Raw genomic sequence first — 23,656 nt, 5'->3', positions numbered from 1 at the left:
AGTAACATTTCAGGCTGGGCATATTTGTACTCATAAGTACATGCAGAAAAGTACCCTGAGAGAAGAGCCTGTGTTCCCTTAGTACTCATTTGATCTCTAAGATCCATTTTCCATGTGTTTTTCTTACCCTGTAACTACCTTATGGAATTCTACAGGATGAAGCAAATAACACGAAATAAATCTCCATTCCTGCTCTGCCTACTGCACTCAACAACTGCAGGAGCTTCCAACCAGTAAGTGATGTTACATCCCCAATCACAGCTTCTTTAGAAATTAAACACAAACCCAAAGAAGGACACAAGCCTTTAGAGTGCTTTGGTTCATCAATTTAGAAATTGCCTTTTCAGATCGCTTTTACTGAAGGACTATAGAACACTCAATGCAATAGGAATGCAATTTTATATACTCAATCCTCTTTATATATTAAGGGAATTGTGAAGACTGAAGAACGTCACAAAAATATGACTGCTTCAGACTTAATCCTGTATCTAATCCATAGATACATTCCCACAGACTTAAGATTTAATCATTCTTGCAATCTCATAGCTTAAATCACTGAAACCCTAAACTTACAAAAGAATCAGTAACACCATAGCACAATTTATAAAGTTTTTAGCCATCTCAGTAAAGAGACCCGAGCCTTTCAATGCAATAGGAATGCAATTTTATATACTCAATCCTCTTTATATATTAAGGGAATTGTGAAGACTGAAGAACGTCACAAAAATATGACTGCTTCAGACTTAATCCTGTATCTACAGACTTCACATCCATAGATACATTCCCACAGACTTAAGATTTAATCATTCTTGCAATCTCATAGCTTAAATCACTGAAACCCTAAACTTACAAAAGAATCAGTAACACCATAGCACAATTTATAAGGTTTTTAGCCATCTCAGTAAAGAGACCATTTCTCACTAACACGTTATGCGACTGCTCCCTCTCCTGGCAAAACATCCCCACAACAGGAACGTACAAAAGGAGGGTTGATCAAATAGGTGTGAACGTATTATTTCAAAGAAACAGAAGTGATGTTTTAAATCTCTGTACTTTTTACAACTAAATATATTCCTGACATCCACAAAACCAGAATAAACTTCAGTTTGAAACTCGGTAGTCCCCATCTTCCTAATGTCCCTGGCAAGGGACAACCAAATTCTTGTCAGCCTTTCACTTTCTGTATCTATTCCTCAAATCTCCAAAAATTATATTCCTGACATCCACAAAACCAGAATAAGGCTGAACTTCAGTTTGAAACTCGGTATTCCCCATCTTCCTAATATCCCTGGCAAGGGACAACCGAATTCTTGTCAGCCTTTCCTTTCACTTTCTGTATCTTTTCCTCAAATCTCCAAAAGCTTGGAGCTATCTAACAGGTTTTGAAAAGATATCAATTTTTAATTAGACATCAAACATGACTGCTAAGTTCAAGTCTCCGTTTGTAAAGCATCTTACCATCCTCCGACGTCTCCTCGGCTGTCTGTGGTGTAGTCAGTCACACCGTTAAGTAGCGTAGCATAAATCTGAGAAACATTATCTTTGCAGACATATTCTTCCTGGGATCCTTCTCCCTTTACACCTACTGTCTGGCAAACCCTTAAAAAGAGAAAAAGGGGAGGAAAAATGACAACACTAGCAAGGAGAAGCATTAAGATCATAGCTTTGTTCCCAGACATACAGTATTCTAAACACCTACAACATCTGCTACAAACAGTATGAAGAATATTTCTGAGCCCTGTATTCTATTTTGGACCTGAGGATTTTGGACCAGTGTTCAGGTTTAAAGGAGCACTGGCAAAGCAAAAAACCACAACAGATAAGTAGATTGGATTTATGTCCATAATACTACAGAAAGGAACGTGCTTAATGTACCTGTCAGCTCCTGAACCCTCCTTAAAATAAAATAAGCAAGAAGAGCAAAGGACTGAAATAATATGCACTGAATTTGACATCAACAAACCTCTTTACATAGAAGGCATGCTTAACATGAGAAAGAGATAATGTTTTTTGCATTCTAAGAGTTTAAGAGCATATATACTATGATACGATTAACACTAACTACACTGTGGCACGTCCACACAGAAAATATTCCTTTAGAGAAAAGGTAAAATTTCTTTAAACCAATTCAATCTTATTAACAAACGTAGCCCATGAGAAAGGTGAACTTCAAAATATACTCTAGCTACTCAGTTAATTTTAAAAAAGCACACGAGCATCCAAGTTTTACTCCATCCTCAGGTGTGTGATAGTTCTCTGAATTAAAGATACATTGAATAATGGAGAGGCACAGAGTCCCATACTAAAAACATGTATCTCAGTGTAAGTTATTTCAAGAATCATGCTGTAACAGAAAGCAGAATGAACAGGAGAAAAACTTCGAGACAAAGAAGTAAAATTAGACAAAAATAAAGATGATTAACATACTTTGCAATTGCTATTAAGGCATCTCTTCTGGATTCTGCAAAGCTCACGTATGCAGGGGTAATTAAGGTAACTTCTTTCAAACCTTCCAAAACCTGAAAAAAAATAAAAATTGAGATATTTAAATCCAATACATTATTTATGATGTTAAATGTAGATATCCTATTAAAATAAGCTCGATCACGTGTGAGAGAATCAAGCAGTCAAAAGGGTTTGGTTTCTCCCCATGACCTGTCAGCGTTGCCTCACTCCTCCCTTTGGACAAATGTTCCCCAGCAAAGGGAATCTGGCCGTGGAACAGCCAACCTCTGACTCTGCCATTAACACTGCTAAAGCAGGACTAAACATTAATTATCAGAATCTACGGCAAGCTAAACTCATTATGATATTCTGGGGTTACTGTACATTACAATCCAAACCCCTTTCACAAAGACCTTTAATTACTATCATTATTATTTATTTGATTACAATCATAGGTTTAATTCAAAATACTGTGTGCCCTCTTCTCATTACAATGATCGTATTTTCTCACCTGTTGGAGCCTGCCCTTTAGCAGAAATCTTGGAAGGGCCCCAAGAGCTCGTGAAAAGCCACAACGAATCATTTCCTCTGCGTTTTTTAGCTCTGAAACGTACTGTGTCACCAGCTCATCTAGAAAGAACACAGTTGCAGAGTGAAAAGCTGCTACTGCATCGCTGTTATTGCACGTTTGGCTAACAAAAAAATAAACCAGGAAAAGATCCCCGAAAGAAAACAGATAGAAAATTTTATAATTCATTAAACTAAAATACAGAATACCCCTAATTTCCTATAGAGAAAAGATAAAAATTTTAAGATGCTCACAGTTACACGAATGAATTCTAAAGATGAAGTCAGATTTTTAGACAGACTGATCCTAGTCATTCAGAGAGAGTAAAGATGTTCTCATTTTTAAAAAGCTGTAATTTTTTTAAAAATCCAAAGAATATGTCTAAGCAGAAGTTTCTATGCAAACACAGGGAAAGAAGTTTTCTTATATTTACAGGTGATCATTTTCCATAATTAGACAAGAATTCTGTGTTAGGAAAGAGATGTCTCTGGATTTGTGAAAGTCAGTTACCTGACAGTTTTCCCCAAGAAAAGTCTTAATTGGGCTCAGGGTTTAAATGCACACACAGATCATACCTAAGCAATGAGATAACTTCATATATATTTTATATAGAGACAAAAATAAAGTTGGGCTTTTTACAGGAGAAAGCTCAAAAAGAAGTGATGGCTTTGAAGCAGGGACACTGCGCTTGGATTCTGTGCGTTGTTACGTGACAAAACAGGGACAAAGGCTCCACAAAAGCCCCGCAGAGAAAAGGAACAAGAATAAACTGAACTGAGTACGGAAAAGTGAGGCAACAAGGATGAAGTAATGCAATACAAAGAAGAAAATGAGGATGAATAAAAAAGAGAAAAAAGAAAGAAGTCAGGAATCTCTCTATCTCTGCTATAGTCATTATCAGAGACTTTAAAGACAATCCTTCCTTTACCAGAGTTTTCAGCTACTATATTAAACTCTTCTGTAAAATGGAGAGATAACCAAGGTACTTCAGAAAAGCTTCTAAGAATGACCAAGACAGCTGCAATAGACACAACTCTAGTTCAGAAAGGAGAAAGGTGGTCTTATTAATCACTTTACTGAATACACAGGTTTTAATCCTCAAGGAAAAAGAATCAGAGATCCTAGGAAGATTATATAATTGTGCCATTGCTTACTGTCATCTAAGATTTAAATGATTGAGCAATATTTGCTAGAGGAAGAAAGAATAGTTACCACAAGAAACTACACATTAATCATAACTCATGGCTGACTTTTTTTTTTTTTTTTTTTTTTTTTTAAATCCCTATGCAATCAGCAGGCCCCGACTAGCTCCTCACATCAGGGAACCAGTTCCCTGTCCACAGGTTAGCAATACCCTCATTGAAGCACATCTATTATTTAAAAATTTCCAAACCACTGGAGTGTAAGATAGAGTCTTGAGGCCATAGGAAGATGCTCCGCTTGCTTAGACAGCAAGATGATCTTACTCAGTGAGACTACAACAGACTCCCCTTTGATTGATGTAAATTTAAGATTGACGTTTTAGCCAAATGACATAAAATTAAGACATGACAACTAGCAAACGAGCAGCTCTTTACTTATAACTACTTAGTAATTATGCTAGCGAGGGTAATGCAAATAATATTCTTCTAAGTCTTCAGCTTCATAAAACAACACGGGCTATGAAGTGTCTACAATATTAATTCAACACAACCCATCCTGAAAGAATATTAAAAGAGAAAGTCATCAAAACCAAACCAGAACACACTAGGACCGAAAAGAAACAGTAAAAACAGAGGCCAAAGAAGTGATTCAATAAAATTGCAGCCTCATAGGGACAGGTTCAGAACGTGAATCATTAAAGTATCTTTGGTTTGGGTTTTCACTTTAATCTGTCAAGCCATAGTGGAACACTGGTTAAACTTTATCATACACTTTTTTTTTGGTCTTTCTAATTCCCTTCATCATGTTCAGACCTGATTTAACTGACTCATCGAAGGCACCTGCACTGTCACTGAGCGTGCTCTGCACTGTGGATTCCACACACACATGCACACAGCACACATGATGGGGAGGATTTTCAGCAGTGGAGTTCAGTCCCACAAACATACAGATTGTAATGGTCATGAAATAGAGAGATTTTAGTGGCACAGAGACAAAAATATACTTTTTTTTTTTCCTTCTAAAAGATGCTTGCACTTTTGTTACCATGTGTAGAAGAGGCTTCCTAGAAGTACAAGGCCAAATAAAAGCATAATCAAGACAGAGCTGACTAGAAATTTTTTTGAACAGAAATATTTCCAACTCACAGTTCTATTCCCTAAATCATACTAGAAAGTCTGATGAAAAAAATTGCCTAATATCTACAAATTTGACACTAAATATGTCCCTGGAGATCACCATGGCTACATCACCATGATTCCTTCACACAGATGAGAAGTTAACCTAGAATCCAGGAGGGGGAAAAATAATAATAATAAAAAAAGCTTTGGAGGCTTCTCAACAAGTACAGCACCAAAACTGATGCAGCCACCTACTGCGTGTTCCTCCACTATGGCTTCTCTCCCTCTTGATTTTGACACCTGGCTGAGTTTTCTAGTCACTTTTACAGAGACTTGAAAGTTCATCCTTACATAAAATGTAACCCATTACTATTTCAGCTCATTTTTAGCCACCTTTGTTTGATTCAGCATTATCTCCTCCTGCCCAAAGTGTTCTGTTTTCACAAAACATTACCCTTTCCTGAGGTTGTGGTTTGTTTTTTTTTTCCAATCTGCCTCACTTCCATATGACATCGTCCCATGCTGCCCACAAAAAACCAGTGGAGCCTGAATAAAAGAAAGGGCTCTTTTTGGAATTATTTTTTTTTGACAAAAATACAGAGATTTAGCAATATAGAAAAGATTTTTAAAATCAAGATAGGCTGCTTTTCCATATCAGCCATAAATTCTCTGGGGCAGAGACAATCAAGATAGGCTGCTTTTCCATATCAGCCAGAAATTCTCTGGGGCACAGACTGCATGTTACTGTATAAGTGATAGGTATCAGGTTCCTTCTGGGAACTATTGTAAAATAAATAAATAATAAGCTATTCTGTTACCTGATTTAGGAATGACTCAGAATGGCAAAAAAACCAGGAAAATATATCATTATTTGATTTAGGAATGACTCAGAATGGCAAAAAAACAGGAAAACAAATCATTATTTCTTAAGTATGTGTAATTTTGTTGTCATATTTATAAACACAAGAACATAAATGTCATTATTCTTAAAATATCTACCTACACAATCCAGCAATGTGTCTCTGATAGACACGATACAATTTGATACTTGAAAGAAAGAAAGGTCCAAGAAATTCAGTAGAGAACGATGTTGATTCATATGTCCCTAACAACAGGTTAAGCCTATTCCTGTACTGCTGATTCACACCCAAACAGAAGAGGTTGCACATTTACAAGAACTCTGGGTGTCTTTGCTGTCCTTCTCTTCTTATCCGTGGCATACAGCTTATCGAAATACGATGTAAAAATGTCTCAGTTCATTAAGACTTAGGATTTGGACAAACACATATTCTTTGCTTCTCTGTTTTACATTATGGAATAGAAAAGCGATCTGTTTTTCCTAATATTCATTATTATGGTACCTTGCATCCACCTTCAGCATAAAACAAGCAAAACCCTTGGGATATTTCCTAGACTTTCAGTCGGTTTTATCATTCTTTCCTGAAGCATTTTAACGTCCTTTAGTGACGCTCCTCCCTGTTCTATCCAATACCTCTAAAGTGCAAGTTAGGTCCAGCCCAGTATTTCTGCCTCTACTGTAAACATGAGTCATTACCCTGCAGAGCTGGATCAGCTTCTCCCTTTTCATTGATGTAATATTCATTACACAGCGCAGCCAGGGCAGAGACTGTCGACTCCTGCAAAAAAGGCAAAAAAACCTCATATATTTACTAAGGTGATACTTTATGATAACTGTGCTTAGAATTAAAGGGTTAATGAAAGAGAGAGTGGATTTATTTTTCTTTCTAAATCATTCCTTTCAGCTACTGACATTAACTTTCTTTTCACTTCTTCCCAATACTGGTCTAAGAACAGTTGAACAGGAAACCTATGTACAAAAAACCCAGATTCTACTCTTATTCCTTCAATAGTACTAGTAAGATAAATGAATATTTAAGTCATTTATAGTAATATATTAACTGTATTTTCAGTTCACTTGAAAGACCTCAAGGATGACACAGTATTACAAAATATAGAAGTCATTATTTCATCTTCAGTATACTGATGCCAGAATGATATGAAACAAACTATGTTTCCCCAGAAAGCTAAAGAAAGGAAACAGAAAAACACATGGACTGAAGGTTATAAACAAAACCCCTAAAATATCCAGTATCACAATCCTTGTGCCTCAATCTTAATTGATTTTAAAAAGGATCAAAGGTTGTGTGTTATGCCTGAACCTCCTAATCTTTAGAGTCACAAAACTAATACAGCTGCTATTTCAAAAAGCATGTAGCAAGTTTTCTCAAAAAATTCATGGTTTAATTATACTTTTCAGCTAATAAGATAATGCTGATTAAAATTATAATAAATTTGAGAGTGTACAAAAACTATGCACTGCCAACTCCATACTCATAGCAATGATACTTACTAATACTCATGTTCTCTGGGTACAAGAATTCTTAAATAACACAGGAATCCTGTACAGCCCCGTCATTCTGCCCTCAGACACCTCAGGTTGTTCTCTGTGCAAAATCAAGGACTTGAAAGAAAACCCGTGTTCACTGAAATATTATTTTAACTACCATAGACACTATAGTAGCAAAATATACAGAATTATCTAATTGCTGCAGATCATAGAATGGTTTGAGTTCGAAGGGACCTTTAAATGTCAACAAATCCAAGCCCCTCACACAAGCAGGGACATCAGGTTGCTCAGATCCTTCACTTGCTAAAAAGAATGGTTTTCACCTTAAATGCATGAAGTTACACTGGAAGAGTACACTGTATGTCAGAAAAAAAGATTACTTCTCAATGTCTTAAGCATTGCCCTTAAAATTTTTTCTCTCTAAAATATATACAGAAATCAAGTGAGAACTGACATTTACTAAACATACTTTGCTCAACATTAATTAATGTTAACCAAACAAGTCAAAATTCTCTAAAGTCTATAATTAATTCTTCTAAGCTTGGTTTAGAAGTTCCAGTTATGAGACACACAAACTCTTTGAATAAATTGCTAATGCCAAAAGAATATTCCAAGAATTCAAATTTCATCTTTAATTTTCTTCAGTGATTTGGATACATTCTAGCCTACTCTGTCTTCCAAGGGAGACTTTAAAAGATGAGCTACTTTCAATGGCTTTTTATCTTAATTTGAAAAACTAAAAAAATGAACACAATATGTTACATTTAAATTGTCTCTGTGATGGGTATAAGCTCTAACAGGGCAGACAAAAATTGTCTTTATAATTTGGTAGAGCCTTTAAAAGTGTAAGACCAAACTGTCAAAGCAAGACAAATAACTGGGGGTGTTAAGATTATGTACATAAAACAGCACAAACTACATCTCTCAATGGATTTAATAATCAGAATTAGAGTAGCTCGAGAGCATGGTAAAAGGATTTGCAACAGAGTTTAATGGGAAATTCAAGCATGCTGTCCTGAGTAACCCTGGGTGATCACACCAATGTTCTCACTGTTAAACACGCCCTCAGGACGTCAGGCCCGAGGACATCATTCAGAGCTTCTTTTTAATTCTCACAAAAGTTCTCTGAAACTACCAAAATCAACATATCTTACACATATTGTAGGCACACCAAAACAGAAGCAGAACCTCATACCAATGTCCCCACACTGTCACCAGCACGTAGCTCCAACAACCACCGAGTACTCGCTGCCAGCCCATGGTCAGTGCCAGCACCTGGCAATCGCCGTGTCCATACGTATGTACAAGATCCACCCTTGTGACAGAGCCCTCTGAATTTTGAGGAATTTAAGTTGTTTTTTTTTTTTAAATAACCCTTCTAAGCAATCTAAGAAACAAACATTCAAGAGCCAATTAGATTCTGTAGAGAACAACCCACCAACGGAAAGCAAATATATTTCAAATCCTGTATTTAACATGACCACAAGAAGGAGGAGGAACTATTGTACCTTTATATGTTGTCGTGCCGTGCTTGAAACAAGAGGGAGATTTCTTAGACTGTCATTTATTAACCACTGCCAGCCACCTGGAATAGTAAGGAACATAATTCATTTTCATTTTTCTTACTTTCTGAACTTCAACATTCTCTGTTTTATTTTTGTCACAAAGATCAGCAATTTTACATGTACGGATTTCCTCGGTTTTTCAAAGTAACCAAGGTTGTGATGCTGAGTTGGTGTAGCTCTTCTGGTTGGGTTTACAACGTACATCGTGGAAAGGCTGTCTGGTAATGCTGAAAATTTGACAGCTACAAAACTGATCCTCAAATAACATCGCTATCTGTTGCAGCATTTTTGTATCTTTTTGATACCTTTTTTTTTTTGTTAGGCCAACCAACCTCGCTAATCTTGCTTCTTTGAAAACATTATTTGTTAATACTTCAGCTTAATTAATAACTACTAAGATAATGGAAGTTTATTTAAAATATGACATACCTATTACTGGATCTCCTCTAAATGGCATTTTTGATAGTGACAACTTTTCAATTAAGGTGCAGACTGTAAGAAAATAAATTTTATAACTAGGTGAATACAAAAAAGAGAAATTGCGGCAATTCTGAAGTACAACCACATCAAGTTACATTAACATTCATTTTATACTGAAGAAAATTTGCAATTAGAAGTCCAAAACATGTGAAATTAGAAACTTAAAGGAAATGACACTTATGATCTGACATATAAAAAAAAGCTACTGTGCAGTAACTGTTCTCTGCCATGAGTTAGTCCCATCAATTCATGCAGATCCATGGTTTGGAGGTACATTTTTCTGCTCTGCCACGTATGGTGTATACGTACATACTGGCCACCTTTCTGTTTCCATACCAGTCTGTAAATGGCTGTGTAGTATCACTGACAGTAAACCAACTTGGGCAAGGGTAGTATTACAGCCACTAAAAAACCTATTCAAATAGATGAAAGGTTTTCCTGCTTTTTAGTAGCAGTTTTTTTTGACCTTCAAGGAGCAGCATCCGTTCACTGCACAGGAGCTATAAAACTGGAGGTAGCTTTATCTCCTTTGATACTCAGTATATGAGGAAAATGTCATTTTAATAATTAAGTCCTTGTTATTGTAAGTGTATAAACTTCAATGAGTTGCAAGCTTACAAACCCACTTTCAGAACAGTTTGGGTTTTTTTAGTGTTTCAAGGCTCTTTTGGGGAATAGAGATGAACACAGTGAACACTGCGAACTTTTACCATACAATAGATTGACTGCTTGGCTTAAACGAAAATTCAGCACTTGGGTAAAACAGTATCTTTCACCTCCTGGTGCTCTGTTCAAATACACCAGATGGGTACACATCCGTAAGGTACACATCCGTACTCACTATCAGACTGCTTTAGGGCTCGTGGAGAGGAGGGAGAGGACAGAACAAGCTACTATATAACGTCACCTTTTTGTTTTCCTCCCCTCCCACAACTTAATCTTTGAATCTTACTCCAGGCTCCGTACACAGTTCTTCTTCTTCTTCATTTATAATCAACTTACTGGGCTCCAAATCTGCTCTTGCATCCAGTCCTCACTACGGTAATGTCACACAGGCTCCCTGAGCAAAAACTCCATTCAGTGTTGTATGTCAGCTTCTTTGTTCTAATATTTATTCACAGACAAGGTTAAGTACAATGTGACTAAACCCAAGTCTCTTGGGGTTCCTCCTTAGTTCTCTATGCTTCTTTTATGCTCTATTGTGGTTGAGGCCATCATCTTCATTAGACATGCAGGCAATTTGTGGAATATTTTCAATTCTTCTCTTATTCCACCTACACAGCTGTATCATGCCAAAAAACTGTCATTTGTTCTTCTCCAATACTATCAAATACTCAGCTGCTTAAAAACTAAAACATTTAAAAAACCCCCTACGTATTCTTTCAGCCTGCATTATCACATCAAGACCGTAACCTCATTCAAAGACTGCAGAAATCCCCTTGCCCCCTTCACCCCTTCTATTTGATCACCCTTCCATCTTGGTAAGAAAACTCCTTTACCCCGCCTAGTTTGGACAGCTTCACATCTGCAAAGCTGGAATCTGCTATGTAGCATTTCCTTCATTCAACCCATGGGCAGGAAACTCAAGTTGGCATCATTTCCTTACCCACCCAGGCCACCTGGATGGGGACTCTTTCCTGCAATGCCCTTCCTTTTTACAGTGTTTCTTACATAAAACTCTTCAAAATCCATGTGAACAACCCACCATCTTTTCTGTGATACCACCCTTTCCACAAATTGTTGGTTATAAGGTCTTTATTCTTCACCTTTGCACACCTACGTATTATGACAAAATAATTAGTTCCATGATGACATCTGTCTTAATGGCCAGATTGCATCTCCTCTGGAGAGGAACCAGAGTAAATCACTGATGGAAGACAGCTCAACGCTGCAGAAAGTTCACTGTGTGCAACAACGGAAGAGAGAATGTGTGACATAAACCCAAGAACTATCTCAAAGTCTTGCACAAACAGGGCCATTCCCAGTTGTGCTGGCAACCAGTGTTCAGGCATATTTGTCTTCTGATTGGCTTCCAAACTTTGTATTTTTATTTTTATTTTTTCCAGTATTTTTTACACTTACCAGCCGGTCTCATCAGTTCTCCGCCCAAACCCCTGCAAAGCAGAAACAGAGCCTTCAGAGAGTACCCTACCACAGGCAGTCCCAGTTCATCACCAAGTGAGGAAAAAAACCCTCAAAACCATTTTAGAACGAAAGCAGATCTCAAAATACCTGCAGTTTTGTATTTGACCAACTCTAAAATACTTCTTTTTAAATCAACTGTTGTCGTGACTTCAGCGTGATTTATACAAAAACTCCCTGAATATTCAACCTTCTTCTTGCAAAAATGTGGTCCCAGTATTTCTGATTTTTAACGTCAATAATAAGACTGCCAAGTTAATTCTGCTTTTCTTTTCACTTGCTTCAGAAGCATCCCAAACCTGCGGGACCTGCCACAGGACTTTTCAGTCACACAGCCTCTACGAGCTTCTGACTTTCACAACTGAAAAGCAATTACATGTAATTCTTTAACAAAATCTTTATATCTGGAACATTAAATAGAAACTTCATTTACCAGTCCCCATTTTCACAAATGTGAACTGGTTTACTTTCCTGGTGAAGTTTCTCCCCCTTCTCTCTCTACCCTCTCTCAGGAGTCACTGCATTTATCACCACGAGTCCGAGGGTAAAATACTCCAACACATCAGAGAAGGGAGAGAAACAAATGGTTCAAGATGCTTCAGAGCCTCCTGAAGTGTGTGTTACATGAGTATGGTCTCACCAGCTTATCCATCATCCAGCCCAGTTCTCCTGGCTGAACATTAACCTGGCTGCTGAGGAGGAGAAAAGCAATAGGAGGAGAAAGTCTCAACCAGGCACAAAGTGGGGAGAGGGAGAAGGGCCCTGCAAATGGCAGGGCCTCTTTCCATTCTTTGGCCGCCCATGTCTCCGGGCAGAGACACGTCCCCTCACCCCGCCGAGCAATGGCTGCTGGTTCCGTGGATGTCCCCACGGTGCCAGGAGCACCACTCGGGGTACATCCAGCCCAGTTCTCCTGGCTGAACATTAACCTGGCTGCTGAGGAGGAGAAAAGCAATAGGAGGAGAAAGTCTCAACCAGGCACAAAGTGGGGAGAGGGAGAAGGGCCCTGCAAATGGCAGAGTCTGTTTCCATTCTTCGGCCGCCCATGTCTCCGGGCAGAGAGACGTCCCCTCACCCCGCCGAGCAATGGCTGCTGGTTCCATGGATGTCCCCACGGGGCCAGAAGCACTGCTCGGGGTGTAAGTGGGGAGAGGGAGAAGGGCCCTGCAAATGGCAGGGCCTCTTTCCATTCTTTGGCCGCCCATGTCTCCGGGCAGAGACACGTCCCCTCACCCCGCCGAGCAATGGCTGCTGGTTCCGTGGATGTCCCCACGGTGCCAGGAGCACCACTCGGGGTATTATGCACAGTGTCACCCTCTGTGGCTTCACTTCTTTTATTCTGTGAACCTTTGACCCCTGCCCTTTCTTTGGATATTTCCTCCCTCGACTCCTTATTCCTGTCTCCCTTCCCTTCTGCTGGAATATTTCCTCCCTGAGGTGTGCCAAACCCTTAATCACCTGTTTGGATGGCCCTGCTCTGGCAGAAACTCCCAGCAAGGGGGAGGAACAACAAAGGCTTTTTTGTTTATTTGCTTGGGTGTTGTTTTTTTTTAAAACCTTTTCTTCCCTCCTCTCCTCCTCCTTCTCCACAATAAAATTAGTAGCCGGGCTCAGAAGGCAAACTTAGCAACCCTAACAACTCTTGGAACTTTGTTCTCCAACTTGTCCTTTTATATGAGCTTCAAAAGCCCAAACATCTTAAACAAGTTTTTCCATTCCATACAAGTAGGTGCCTCCTGGAACATGCACTGGGTTTTTGACTGCTCAACATTTTCATTGGTTTTTCAGGTAATGCCGAGACACCAATTCCACAATATTCTCGTCAGCACTTTCTTTAATTGGGAAACTTTTGCTTTCGACAATCGATCCATTAAGCTCAATGTAGTAATCCACAGCTCGGTTTATCATCATAGGAAGCAAGCGCAGATTCCACATCCCCATGCTGATAAGGTCTTTGTATTATCTACCCCACCTTCCTGCCATGCTGTCTGCTCTCCAGCTTCTAAAAAATTTAAATTAGAAAACAAAGAAGTGATGCAAGGAGTCGAGACAGCAGCAAAACCAGAGGAATGATGTGGCAAGACTTGCTTCCTCTTCAACCTTTCTTTTCCCTTCATTTTGTCCTCACCCATTCCTCGCCTTTTGTCTGCTGTCTTACTGCAAATGAGTATAAAATAATGATCTTGTAGATGTGTTTGGTGTGCAGAAGAGTCTGCTGATGCAAGGGTTCAGATACAGACTCCTGTTCAAACTACAAAGCAAGAACTGAGTCATAAAGGCTGCTCTTCTCCACTTCTTCACACTGCCAATAAGGAAGTCAGGCCACTTAAAGCTACTCTTATGTTAATAATTTGACAGCTATCCCTTCCTTTGGCATTACATCAACTCAATTTAATTTCAGAGTTTAGAGCTTCACTGGGGATTGTTGCCTCTGTGCAAGAATGAAGGTTGGTGACAGCGATTTGCATAGTAAGATTTCCATGTAACGCAGAAACTATAATCAAATCTGCCTTTGATGGCACTGCGATACCACGTGCTTTTCTCTGCAAAACTTTTCTTTATTCCTTGCCTTCACATCACACGATGTCCATCAATGTATCTACATTTCTCCCCCTTTCCACAGCTCGTGCATATTTCAATTTTAAGAACTGAGAGTTCTATCATAATCCCAGATCTTTAGTTTGTCAAACATGATGCGCATCTTCCTATTAACTTTATCTTGCTCTACAGTATTTCACTAAATTAAAAAGATACGATCTACCTAATTCAGAGATTCTGAATTTTGCTGTACAGTCAGTATTCTCTCTTTTTTTCTTCCAAAGACACATCCACAAGTTGCATCACATTATTAGATGGACCTGTCTCAAGGTTTAATTACTAATTCTATTTGTAAACTGACTGATGCGGTGCCCAGGTTCCAGGAGCTCCTAAGCCTCCTTTCCTATGGGCAGTTCCACAGCAACGCTTCTCTCCTAGAAACATCGCAGCGTGAGTCACAATTTATTTGTGGAAAATACAATCAAAATATACAATCCCTTGCAGAACTGATGAATTAAGATTACTGACCATTAAGAATGCTGGTATCTACTTTAAAATTCTGTAGGCTTGAATCAGAACTAATGTCAGTGCTGTTCTCAGCACGTATGGAAGTTCACGCTACTTTTGTGGATTGCTTTTTTAAAAAAATTATTTAAAACCTGCTTTTTGTGAGAAGTTCAGAATTCATCTTAAAAATTACAAAACAGTAACTGCAGCTGTTTAGAATTGAAGAGCATCTACATTTTCATAAACATCTGAATCTGAAGTTAAAACTCCTGGAATAGCTGAAGAGATTCAACTGCAAATACTCCATTTCCAGGAAGCTAAGAACACCTGCTGAATCGGTATTTTCATCTCCGTGTGAATAGTAACCAATTATTTTCCAGGAGATCTCTTTGTCCCAAATAGAACTGAGGTATTTTAAAAGGTCCAGGCTGTAGAACTACAACATGGCTTTCTCACAAGGGACAGAGGAGGAAAGAGATACCTTTGACTTCAGTTAGTAGCAAAAGTATTTCACCTTATAACTCTTCAGAACGTGGTACAGCTCGATCTCCTAGAACCATCATGCTACGGGATGCAAAAAATAATTTAAACTTGGAAGAATTGTTAAGATGAGTTTTGTTGCGAGGCTGGAATTATTTGCTGATTAAGTTAATATGCCTAAAAAAGCTCTTTTGCATAGATGACTGCCAAGAAATACATTTGCCCTGAAACCATCAAGATTCGTTGCAACCTTAAAGGTCTTTGAAACGAGCCGAGTTTCTCTTTAGCCGAGCACCTGTCAACACCTCCAGGCTACTGGACTCTTCTGGAAAAGCTGAAACTCTGCAGACACCAGTCCAACTTCCATTGTTTGCTGTTCTAAAACCCCAAAATTGCTCTCCTCACACCGCTGACCGTGTAACGCAAGCAACCGGCCTCTTCTGGTGTGAGGAGGAGGAGCTCAGGGTGCAGCAGAGCTGGGGGTGCAGCACATCACGGGCACTGACTCACCCGGCGTGGGAGTCGCTGACGAACCCCGCACACCCCGCTGTCCCCAGCTCTGACAGGAACCCCAAAGGCCAATAAATACAACATTTGCTGAGCTACAGAAGCCCAGTGCAACTGCCTGGAAGAAGCCCAGCACGTCTCTCTGCAGCGCTTCCATATCTGTCCCTAAATTATCTTCTTGCCCAACTCTGTGAATTAATACCTACATTATCAAACTCACAACTGGCTACAAGAAATGAGGAAAAAAAATTCTGAACATCTATTCAGCTGAGTATTCAGTCAAGAACCTTACATCAGATGATGCATTTTTAAAGAATCTTAACAGAACTGCTATTAGAAATAGTTTTTTTCTTGAGGAGTTTTCATATTGAGAACTAGTGCAAGGTCTTAGATGCACTGCCGAAATATATGTGCTACAAAAAAAAAAAAAGATAGTAACCATGTTGGTTCAGTGGAAGTATAATATATACTAGGCTGACCATTAACACTGGGCTTAAACTGGCAGAAAAACTTCCCACCCCAAGTAAGGCAGCTTAAGGCAACAGATACCACAAGTTTCTGTCTTACTTTTTTATATATATAAAAGCAAAGTTTAAAGCAAACAAAATATAGGCTAATTTTTATAACTCTATAGCATAACCCACACAGCACAAACCAGGCCCAAGGGACAACTGCTCTGTTGAAGGTGCATGGTTTGCATAGGACTTGCTGGAACTGGTGCCCACTGCAGAGAGGAGCCGGGCTCCTGCACAACCCGCAGCTGGAGGTGCCCATGCAAATGCTGAAACCAACCAGCTCCTCAAGACAAACTTGTGCCTCCCATGTGTCAGGAGGGAGACTGATGGAAGGAAGTACAGACTGACATGCCCAGGCTTGCAGGCTCCCTTCTCAGCGCTCTACGGCAAACCCAGAAAGGACTTAGACGAAGACAGAGAGATACTTGCATTTCTTAAAAAAAAGAGGTAATACAGTAGAGGAAGGGAATTTCTACAACTAGCATAAACTAATGTGATTGCTGCAAGTATACTCAAAACTGAGAGACTGTGCAGAGTACCTCAAAACTCCATCTGAAGGATAATTCATGGCCGTCATTCAGAACCAGGTTAAAGACACGACAAGAGCTGCTTAAAGCAAGATGGTTAATTAAATGAAGGTCTCCATCACAGTGCTTTGGCTTTAACTTTTTTGACTTGAAGTACTTATGGATTCAATGCAATCCATAAGCATTAGGCAACCAAGAACCTCATGAGCCAGCTTAAAATTTCTAAATTACAACTTAAAAAAAAAATAAATAAAAATCACAGTATTTTTACTTTACTTCCTTTTCCTTTTCTCATGGGCCAACACAACTTCTGAAAACAGCTTGATCAAAGTATTAAAAATCATTTGGTCCACAAAAAGACTAACAAGCTATTTTGTTGCCAGAACTGAAAGCAAAATAGCTGATCAACAGTTAAGACGTGGCCTGATGCTTTTTGTTAATGGAGTTTAAAAACTAGAAACACAAATAAATAAAACACACAGGTTTTCAACATTCCTTCAAGATGTTGTTACACCGAAAATTCCCAGTAGCAATTTCTCAAATGGAAATCTTTGGAATATTATGTGCAATAATTACTCATCATGAAACAAGTTTGGCTTGTTTCACTAAATGCTTGCCCAGCAATACTCAAATTGCTGGTTTGTTTTTATAACCTAGTTTATTTTTCTTGTCCTATTTTAAAATATTTTATGCATGCCGATATTTTAAAATATGGATTATAGTAGACATCTCTGTCTCAGCCTAAGTATTAGAGTAAACAGCAGTGAATCAATTTTGCTTGGAGTTGAATTAGAAGTCTTATCTAGAATGAAAACATTTCTGTAGGCATCTTATAAATACCATTAAGTGCAAGAAGTGCACATTATGACAAAAACAAATTACACCCAAGCTCCACCCTGACATTAAAGAATTTATGGGAGCCAAGACAGCCACCCACAAAGACACTAATATACAGTATCAGCATTAAAACCCTCCACCAGCAAGAGCTAACTTTGAGTGAAGTTTCATATCGGTACATACGACCCTCAAGAAGTAAATTTTAACTTTTTTTCTAGAAAGTTTCAGGATACAAAAATTTACATTAAAAAGCTTTAAATTATGATTAATAATTACACAAAAAACTACTTAAGGTTCACCATTTTCAGATATATCATGTGAAAAGAAGTGAACTGCCCAAAAGCTCAAAGAATTTGTCAGTTAAAGCAGAAAAAAACCTCTTATTGGCATATATAATTGTTGGGGAATACAAGTCATTAATTACGTTTTGATTTCCTTACATTTAGGAACAAACCCTGAAGTCACATACCAGTTCTATTTCACATTTACTTAACAGTTACCTAGGGAAACTCCCCTTTATTTCCTGGAAGCTTCAATAAATAGGAAATAAAAACAACTCAGTGAAAACTCGTTCACATTTTCTTTGGCACAAGAGCTGAAAAATTCCACCAAACCTTTTGTAATACTCCTGGCCTACTCATTACACAGGATGAAGAAAGTAACTCTAGAATTTAGATAAAAGCTCCTTTAAAAAAATAAAATTGGACTCATTAACTTATTAGTTGACGGTCATTTCTATAGACATAAGTCTATATAAGTATATATAAGTATGCCAGCACGGGTGAATAATGGGGAAGAAATCCATTCCACAGTGCTGAAGCCATGGATTAGTGAGCATATTCTGTTCCACATTCTTTCCTCTCTTTAACTGCCTCTATCACAATATTGCGACCAGCACTTACCACTTTCCCATTAATCACCACGCCTGCGAGTCGCGCTCTCTAAACATCCCAACCATTATAAAAGGACATCGGCCTCTGGAACAGGCAGCCAAAGCCAAAGGAATGCATGGTCTTTGCACTCTGATGAACTGGGCCAGACTGGCAGGCTATGGAAGGTGTAACCACCTCCCACAAACCAGAAAACCCCTAGAATCCTACTGGTTTCATTACTTGTAATCAATGCTTTGCAATATGAAAAATAGGTTTTTTGCATCCATTTGCTTACCTGTACAATTGGCGACTGCAGAGCTGGGGGTGGAGGGAAAGCAACAAACATTAGTATTAGCAGGGTTTGCCTGATATAAGTGTTTTCATTTTTCCTCCTGGCATGCAGGGTCTATATATTGTGAGCTATGCAACACTTTGGATTCTTTTTAGAATAAAATTCAAAGGAAAGGTTTTTCTAAAAATAAATTCTCTATATCCATTTGCATTTTACATTCAATTTAACACATTAATAAAGCAGTAAGTTTCTTAATTCCAAAACCTAGCTGCTCCTGCACATACCCTGGAAGCTACTTTGCCTTTTTAAAATGTTATTTGCTTTCCGCAGTTGGCCCCTTTAGAATGATGATATACTGCATTGTGTCAAAATTGGAAATAACTTTGTTAGCTACCAATTAAACAGAAAAACCCTACAACAAAATTTGAAATGTGACTGAAAAATGTTATCTCATTGTTAACATTACAGTAGGCTATCTTCAAAAATCAGAGATTATCAAATTTCTGTGTAAAAAAACCAAATTTTTAGAAAGAAAGAGTTTACACCAACTTCACAGATTAATTATAAGAACAGACCACAGCAGAAACTGGAAAGTATGGTAACAGCTGAAGGCCACTGCACAGTACAGGTGCTGCTGATCAAGCTTTTGGGCATTTCAACATGAGAAAGTGAAATGAGGACAAAGACGCCTTTTCACCCTGTAGCAGCAGCTTTCACCTATGCAGAAAATTAAGCAAGAACTTATGTCCTTTAAAGCACAAGAGGTGAACAGTGGAGCCTGACAGCTCCAGCACCTCGGAACTGGGGCTGAAGGTACTACAGATACTGCAGAAAACAAGTAGGAGCCTGAATGCTGAAGTATTGTCTGTTCCATAAGGTGAAGAAATAGCAGCCAAAAGGAAGGGAAAAAAAAAAAACAAAGGGATGACTTAAGGGACAAGTTGGGCAAAATTATCTCCATAGACTCATTTTAAATTACTATGAGCAGGACAAGACTTTATTTGTCACAAGCAGAGGTAAAGACAATGCACCAGCTGAAATACAGAATATGACTTATATGCTACAAACCTCTGGATGGATTTGCTTAAGTCCCTCCAATGATTCTTCACTGAAATAATATGTTATAGATCTGTAAAGGGATAAAAATTTTTAAGATTAGTTTCCTAATGATGGTATAAATTATTTTTTTCCCCATGACTTCATTGTACTTTCAAACAGAAAAACAATCATGTGATTTCCAAATTATGCTCAACAGAAATATGCAATATTTAATTTTAAATAATTCAGCAAACATGATAACGTAAGTTCTTTCTTTATGATGTAGCAAACTCATTCTCAAAGGGCTATAAAAAATTAGTGTCACTTACTAATAACTTTATAATCAGTAATACACCGATAGTCCTTCTCAGCTCAGCTGTATTTTTGGACTCCCAACACTTCTGTGATTTTTCTATCAATTTCAAGTACTTCCTACTGCTAAAAATGCTCTGCATCTTCTCCTCTAACTTTGCAACTTGCTTGAAAAGGGAACTCTTAAGATAAGCACAAATTCTTCTGCTAAGACACTGCTGGCAAATACTATTCCTATTTGTCAATAATTAAAGCCGTAAAAATCAGTGCACACTTTTGATGTCTATTATTTGTGTTCATCTCAGTATATTTACCTTGTACAAACAATGACAACATTAAATTTGTTAGAGTTCACCACTTCAGATATCTTTGTATGACTGCAACAGAATGTTCTCAGAAGTAAAATAAAAAAGGTTAATCAGAGAGTAATCATCCAACTTTTAGAATGAAAATGACCCAGAAAACCTGTTTGTTTTTTTAAATATAATTCTTCAGTATACATATATTTATAAGTCCTGCAGAACTGTACTTATTTTTGTGAAGATCGCACTCTGGAGTCTTATTTTCCACTACCTTGATCTTAAACAGCTGCTCATCCTAATTTAAATCCCAATGGTATAAAATTTTACAGCTACTGTAACTTCCAAATTCTAGTTTTTGCAATAAGGATTTTCAACCTTTTTTTTCCACAAGTGATTCTTGTGAAAGAAAGAAAAGGTAAATTACTCATTTCTTTAATCGCAACATTAAAGCAAAACATCTCAAATAATGTTGTCAATTATCCTGGCTACATCACCTATATGTAATACACACACATACACTCATATATATGTGTGTGTCTGTAAATATATATATATGTGTATATGTGTGTGTGTATATATACATATATATATATATATATGGCCCAGCACTCAGCAGCAGCAATTAAATCAAAAAGGTATATGAGAAGCTATTTCTCTAACACTGAAGACAAAAGACTGTCCCCTCACCAGGAAGAGAGTACACTTATGGGGAGAGGGGATTTAATCTATATTTAAATGATAACTTTGGACTCTCCAGGTAAGACCACAAATGATCTCACTTTCCTAATGATGAATTTAGACCTAAGGTTATAACATCACTGAATAAGAGGTGAAGGCTTGGCATGACTGATCAAAACAAACAAAATTTCAATGGAAAAGAAGTTCAGTAAGATGGAGATTTCCATAATTATACTCAGGAAGCTTTCAATAGACCAGACATGAAAGGAAAATTTATAGTCGAGATAATCTTGCATTTATACCTATTATTCTCTTCTGCCAGTTTACACAGTGCATGGGTGATCTCAGCACAGGCAAGAATTGCCCCGTGGCGAGTGTGCAGATCCGTGCCCACTGATAAAGGCAGAAGTCTTGGCAAAACTGAAAGAGATTAAAATAATACATATTTTTTTAAACAAAGCATAGTGATAGATCATGGGTCTAAATGTAAACACGTCTGCCTAGAAATAGCATGGGAAAACCATTTCTGGAAAGTCAAGCCAGTTTATCCTGGCCATCATATGAAACCCAAGTTTAAAAAAATATAAGAAAATCCTGACAAACCATACTAAAGCACACCAAGAAACTCTGTACTTGCAGCTAGCACTCTGGAGTAAATAAAATACTATTGTGCTAGTTGAGCGTAAGAGAAATGAGGCTTGCACTTCCATGGAATTTTATTTCCATGCAAACTGCCACCTTCCCAGCCTGCTCCAGGGTAAGATCTGTAAGTAGAGATTCCCTGGGTGTCAGCTGCTCTCTCAGCCATAGGGTGAAGCAGCTGATCCATCCTCAGCATCTCGAGTGGGCTGAGCACAGGATCCTCAATTCACACTGAGAAGCATTTGATCACGCACACACCAAGCCAAAAGGAATTCCTGGGAAGATGTCAGACTGGACAAGACAAAACAGATCCCCCCACCCTTTACGACATCAAAGCCGTATCAAGAAAACAAAAGCTAGGAATTTGAGGGCTGGCTGCCTGAATTCTTGCAACAGAACTGCACCCATTTATTCATCTCAGAATCTTGGAACTGGTAGGGTCCGGTGTAGCCGGAAAACTAGAGTCCAGTCCCCTGGCAGAAAAAGATCTGGCAGTATTTTATAATTTTTGCATAAAACCTGAGAAGTGGTAAAGCTATTAGCGTCACTACACTGTATTAAGTTGCAGGGGAAATCTTACTTTTTATCAAGTCATGGTGCCTGTTCTAAGTCTTCTTGGCGCATTTTTGCTACACAGGCTAGAAGGCTTGGTACGGCCCATTACGCAGAACTTTTTTGTTACCTACCCACATTTGCCATGTACTCAGGAGCCCGTGGAGTAAGATTATGCAGAGCTTTGGTTGAAAGTTCTCGAATAACACTGAAAATGTAAAAAAGCATTTTTGGATTTTTTGGGATTAGCAATTTAGCAGAAGTAATGTATTAAAAACAATAATGTCAGGACGGGACTCTTGTCCCGTACCAAAACAAAGACTCCAGCAATACTAAAAATTACAGTATTCTCTGTCCAACCAATGCTTCCTCCCCTCAAAAAAAGCCAAGAAAACAAAAGAGTGGACCAAACAGAGAGCCTACAGCTAGCTTTTACCTACAGCAACAGAACTCATGGCTGAAAGAGACAAAGAACAACGTACGTGTGGATGGCAGAACCTGAGGGCTCATTCTATGCATTGGCAGGGACACTACAGTAAACTATTATTATTTCTCATGATGCAAACTATTATCAGTACTGATATAATCTCACTTGTGTTCTATGTACATATTTTAATCTTCATGAACACTGCATATGACTAAGCACCATCTCTATGCATGAAATCTACTTTAATTATGATAATTGTATGGTGATGGTGTTTACCCCTCACATACACTATATACCATATAAAAGTGTTTTATTAATCTATTAACAGATTGAGGTCATGGCAAAAAGACAAAATTCATAAGCATGTTTCAAGTGACAATATGCTAGGCAGGTATCAGCTATTACTTGTCCAGTTTCCTTCAGTCAAATGCTATTGCAAACTCTAGTATAAGTAAAATTTACAAAAATAATCTAGGAAAGTATGATACGCAGAACAGTCAATTCCTGGATATTAATAATTAGATTTTATGAACTCACCTATCCCAGTGGTTAATCTTCATGTTAACTAAGTGATCGATCATTGGCTGGGTATACTCAGGAAAGCCAGCAATATACACACTGAAAAAGAACGTCCATACAGAGAGAGAATCAACATCCTTGTGCATTTTAACACAAGCTACTCCAAAGATTTAAATCCTCTAGTTTTAAAGCAACCAAAAAAAATTACTTAAACATGCCTTCTCCTAAATGATATGCAGCTGAATGAAATAATGCAATAGGAAATATTTTACAATTATTCAA

At 38.1% G+C, this 23,656-nt stretch overlaps 1 protein-coding gene across 2 annotated transcripts in view; it reads right to left on the bottom strand.

The window, feature by feature from the left end:
* TBCD (tubulin folding cofactor D) overlaps window positions 1-23,656 on the bottom strand; it is a 128,667-nt gene that overhangs the window by 29,038 nt on the left and 75,973 nt on the right. For both annotated transcript variants that reach the window (XM_014952916.1, XM_014952922.1), the window contains 12 exons: window positions 23,393-23,473; window positions 22,563-22,636; window positions 21,537-21,654; window positions 19,973-20,033; window positions 18,908-18,930; window positions 11,770-11,801; window positions 9,637-9,699; window positions 9,151-9,227; window positions 6,830-6,911; window positions 2,957-3,075; window positions 2,428-2,519; window positions 1,459-1,599 (listed from right to left, as the gene is read on the bottom strand). In XM_014952916.1, the coding sequence (XP_014808402.1) occupies window positions 1,459-1,599; window positions 2,428-2,519; window positions 2,957-3,075; window positions 6,830-6,911; window positions 9,151-9,227; window positions 9,637-9,699; window positions 11,770-11,801; window positions 18,908-18,930; window positions 19,973-20,033; window positions 21,537-21,654; window positions 22,563-22,636; window positions 23,393-23,473 (963 nt within the window). The remainder of the gene's footprint in view (window positions 1-1,458; window positions 1,600-2,427; window positions 2,520-2,956; window positions 3,076-6,829; window positions 6,912-9,150; window positions 9,228-9,636; window positions 9,700-11,769; window positions 11,802-18,907; window positions 18,931-19,972; window positions 20,034-21,536; window positions 21,655-22,562; window positions 22,637-23,392; window positions 23,474-23,656) is intronic.

The sequence above is a fragment of the Calidris pugnax genome, unplaced genomic scaffold (genome assembly GCF_001431845.1).
Source record: "Calidris pugnax isolate Ruff unplaced genomic scaffold, ASM143184v1 scaffold9, whole genome shotgun sequence".
Lineage (NCBI taxonomy): Eukaryota > Metazoa > Chordata > Aves > Charadriiformes > Scolopacidae > Calidris > Calidris pugnax.
The sequence above is the reverse complement of the archived record's forward strand: the minus strand, read 5'-3'. Positions and strand labels throughout refer to the sequence as shown.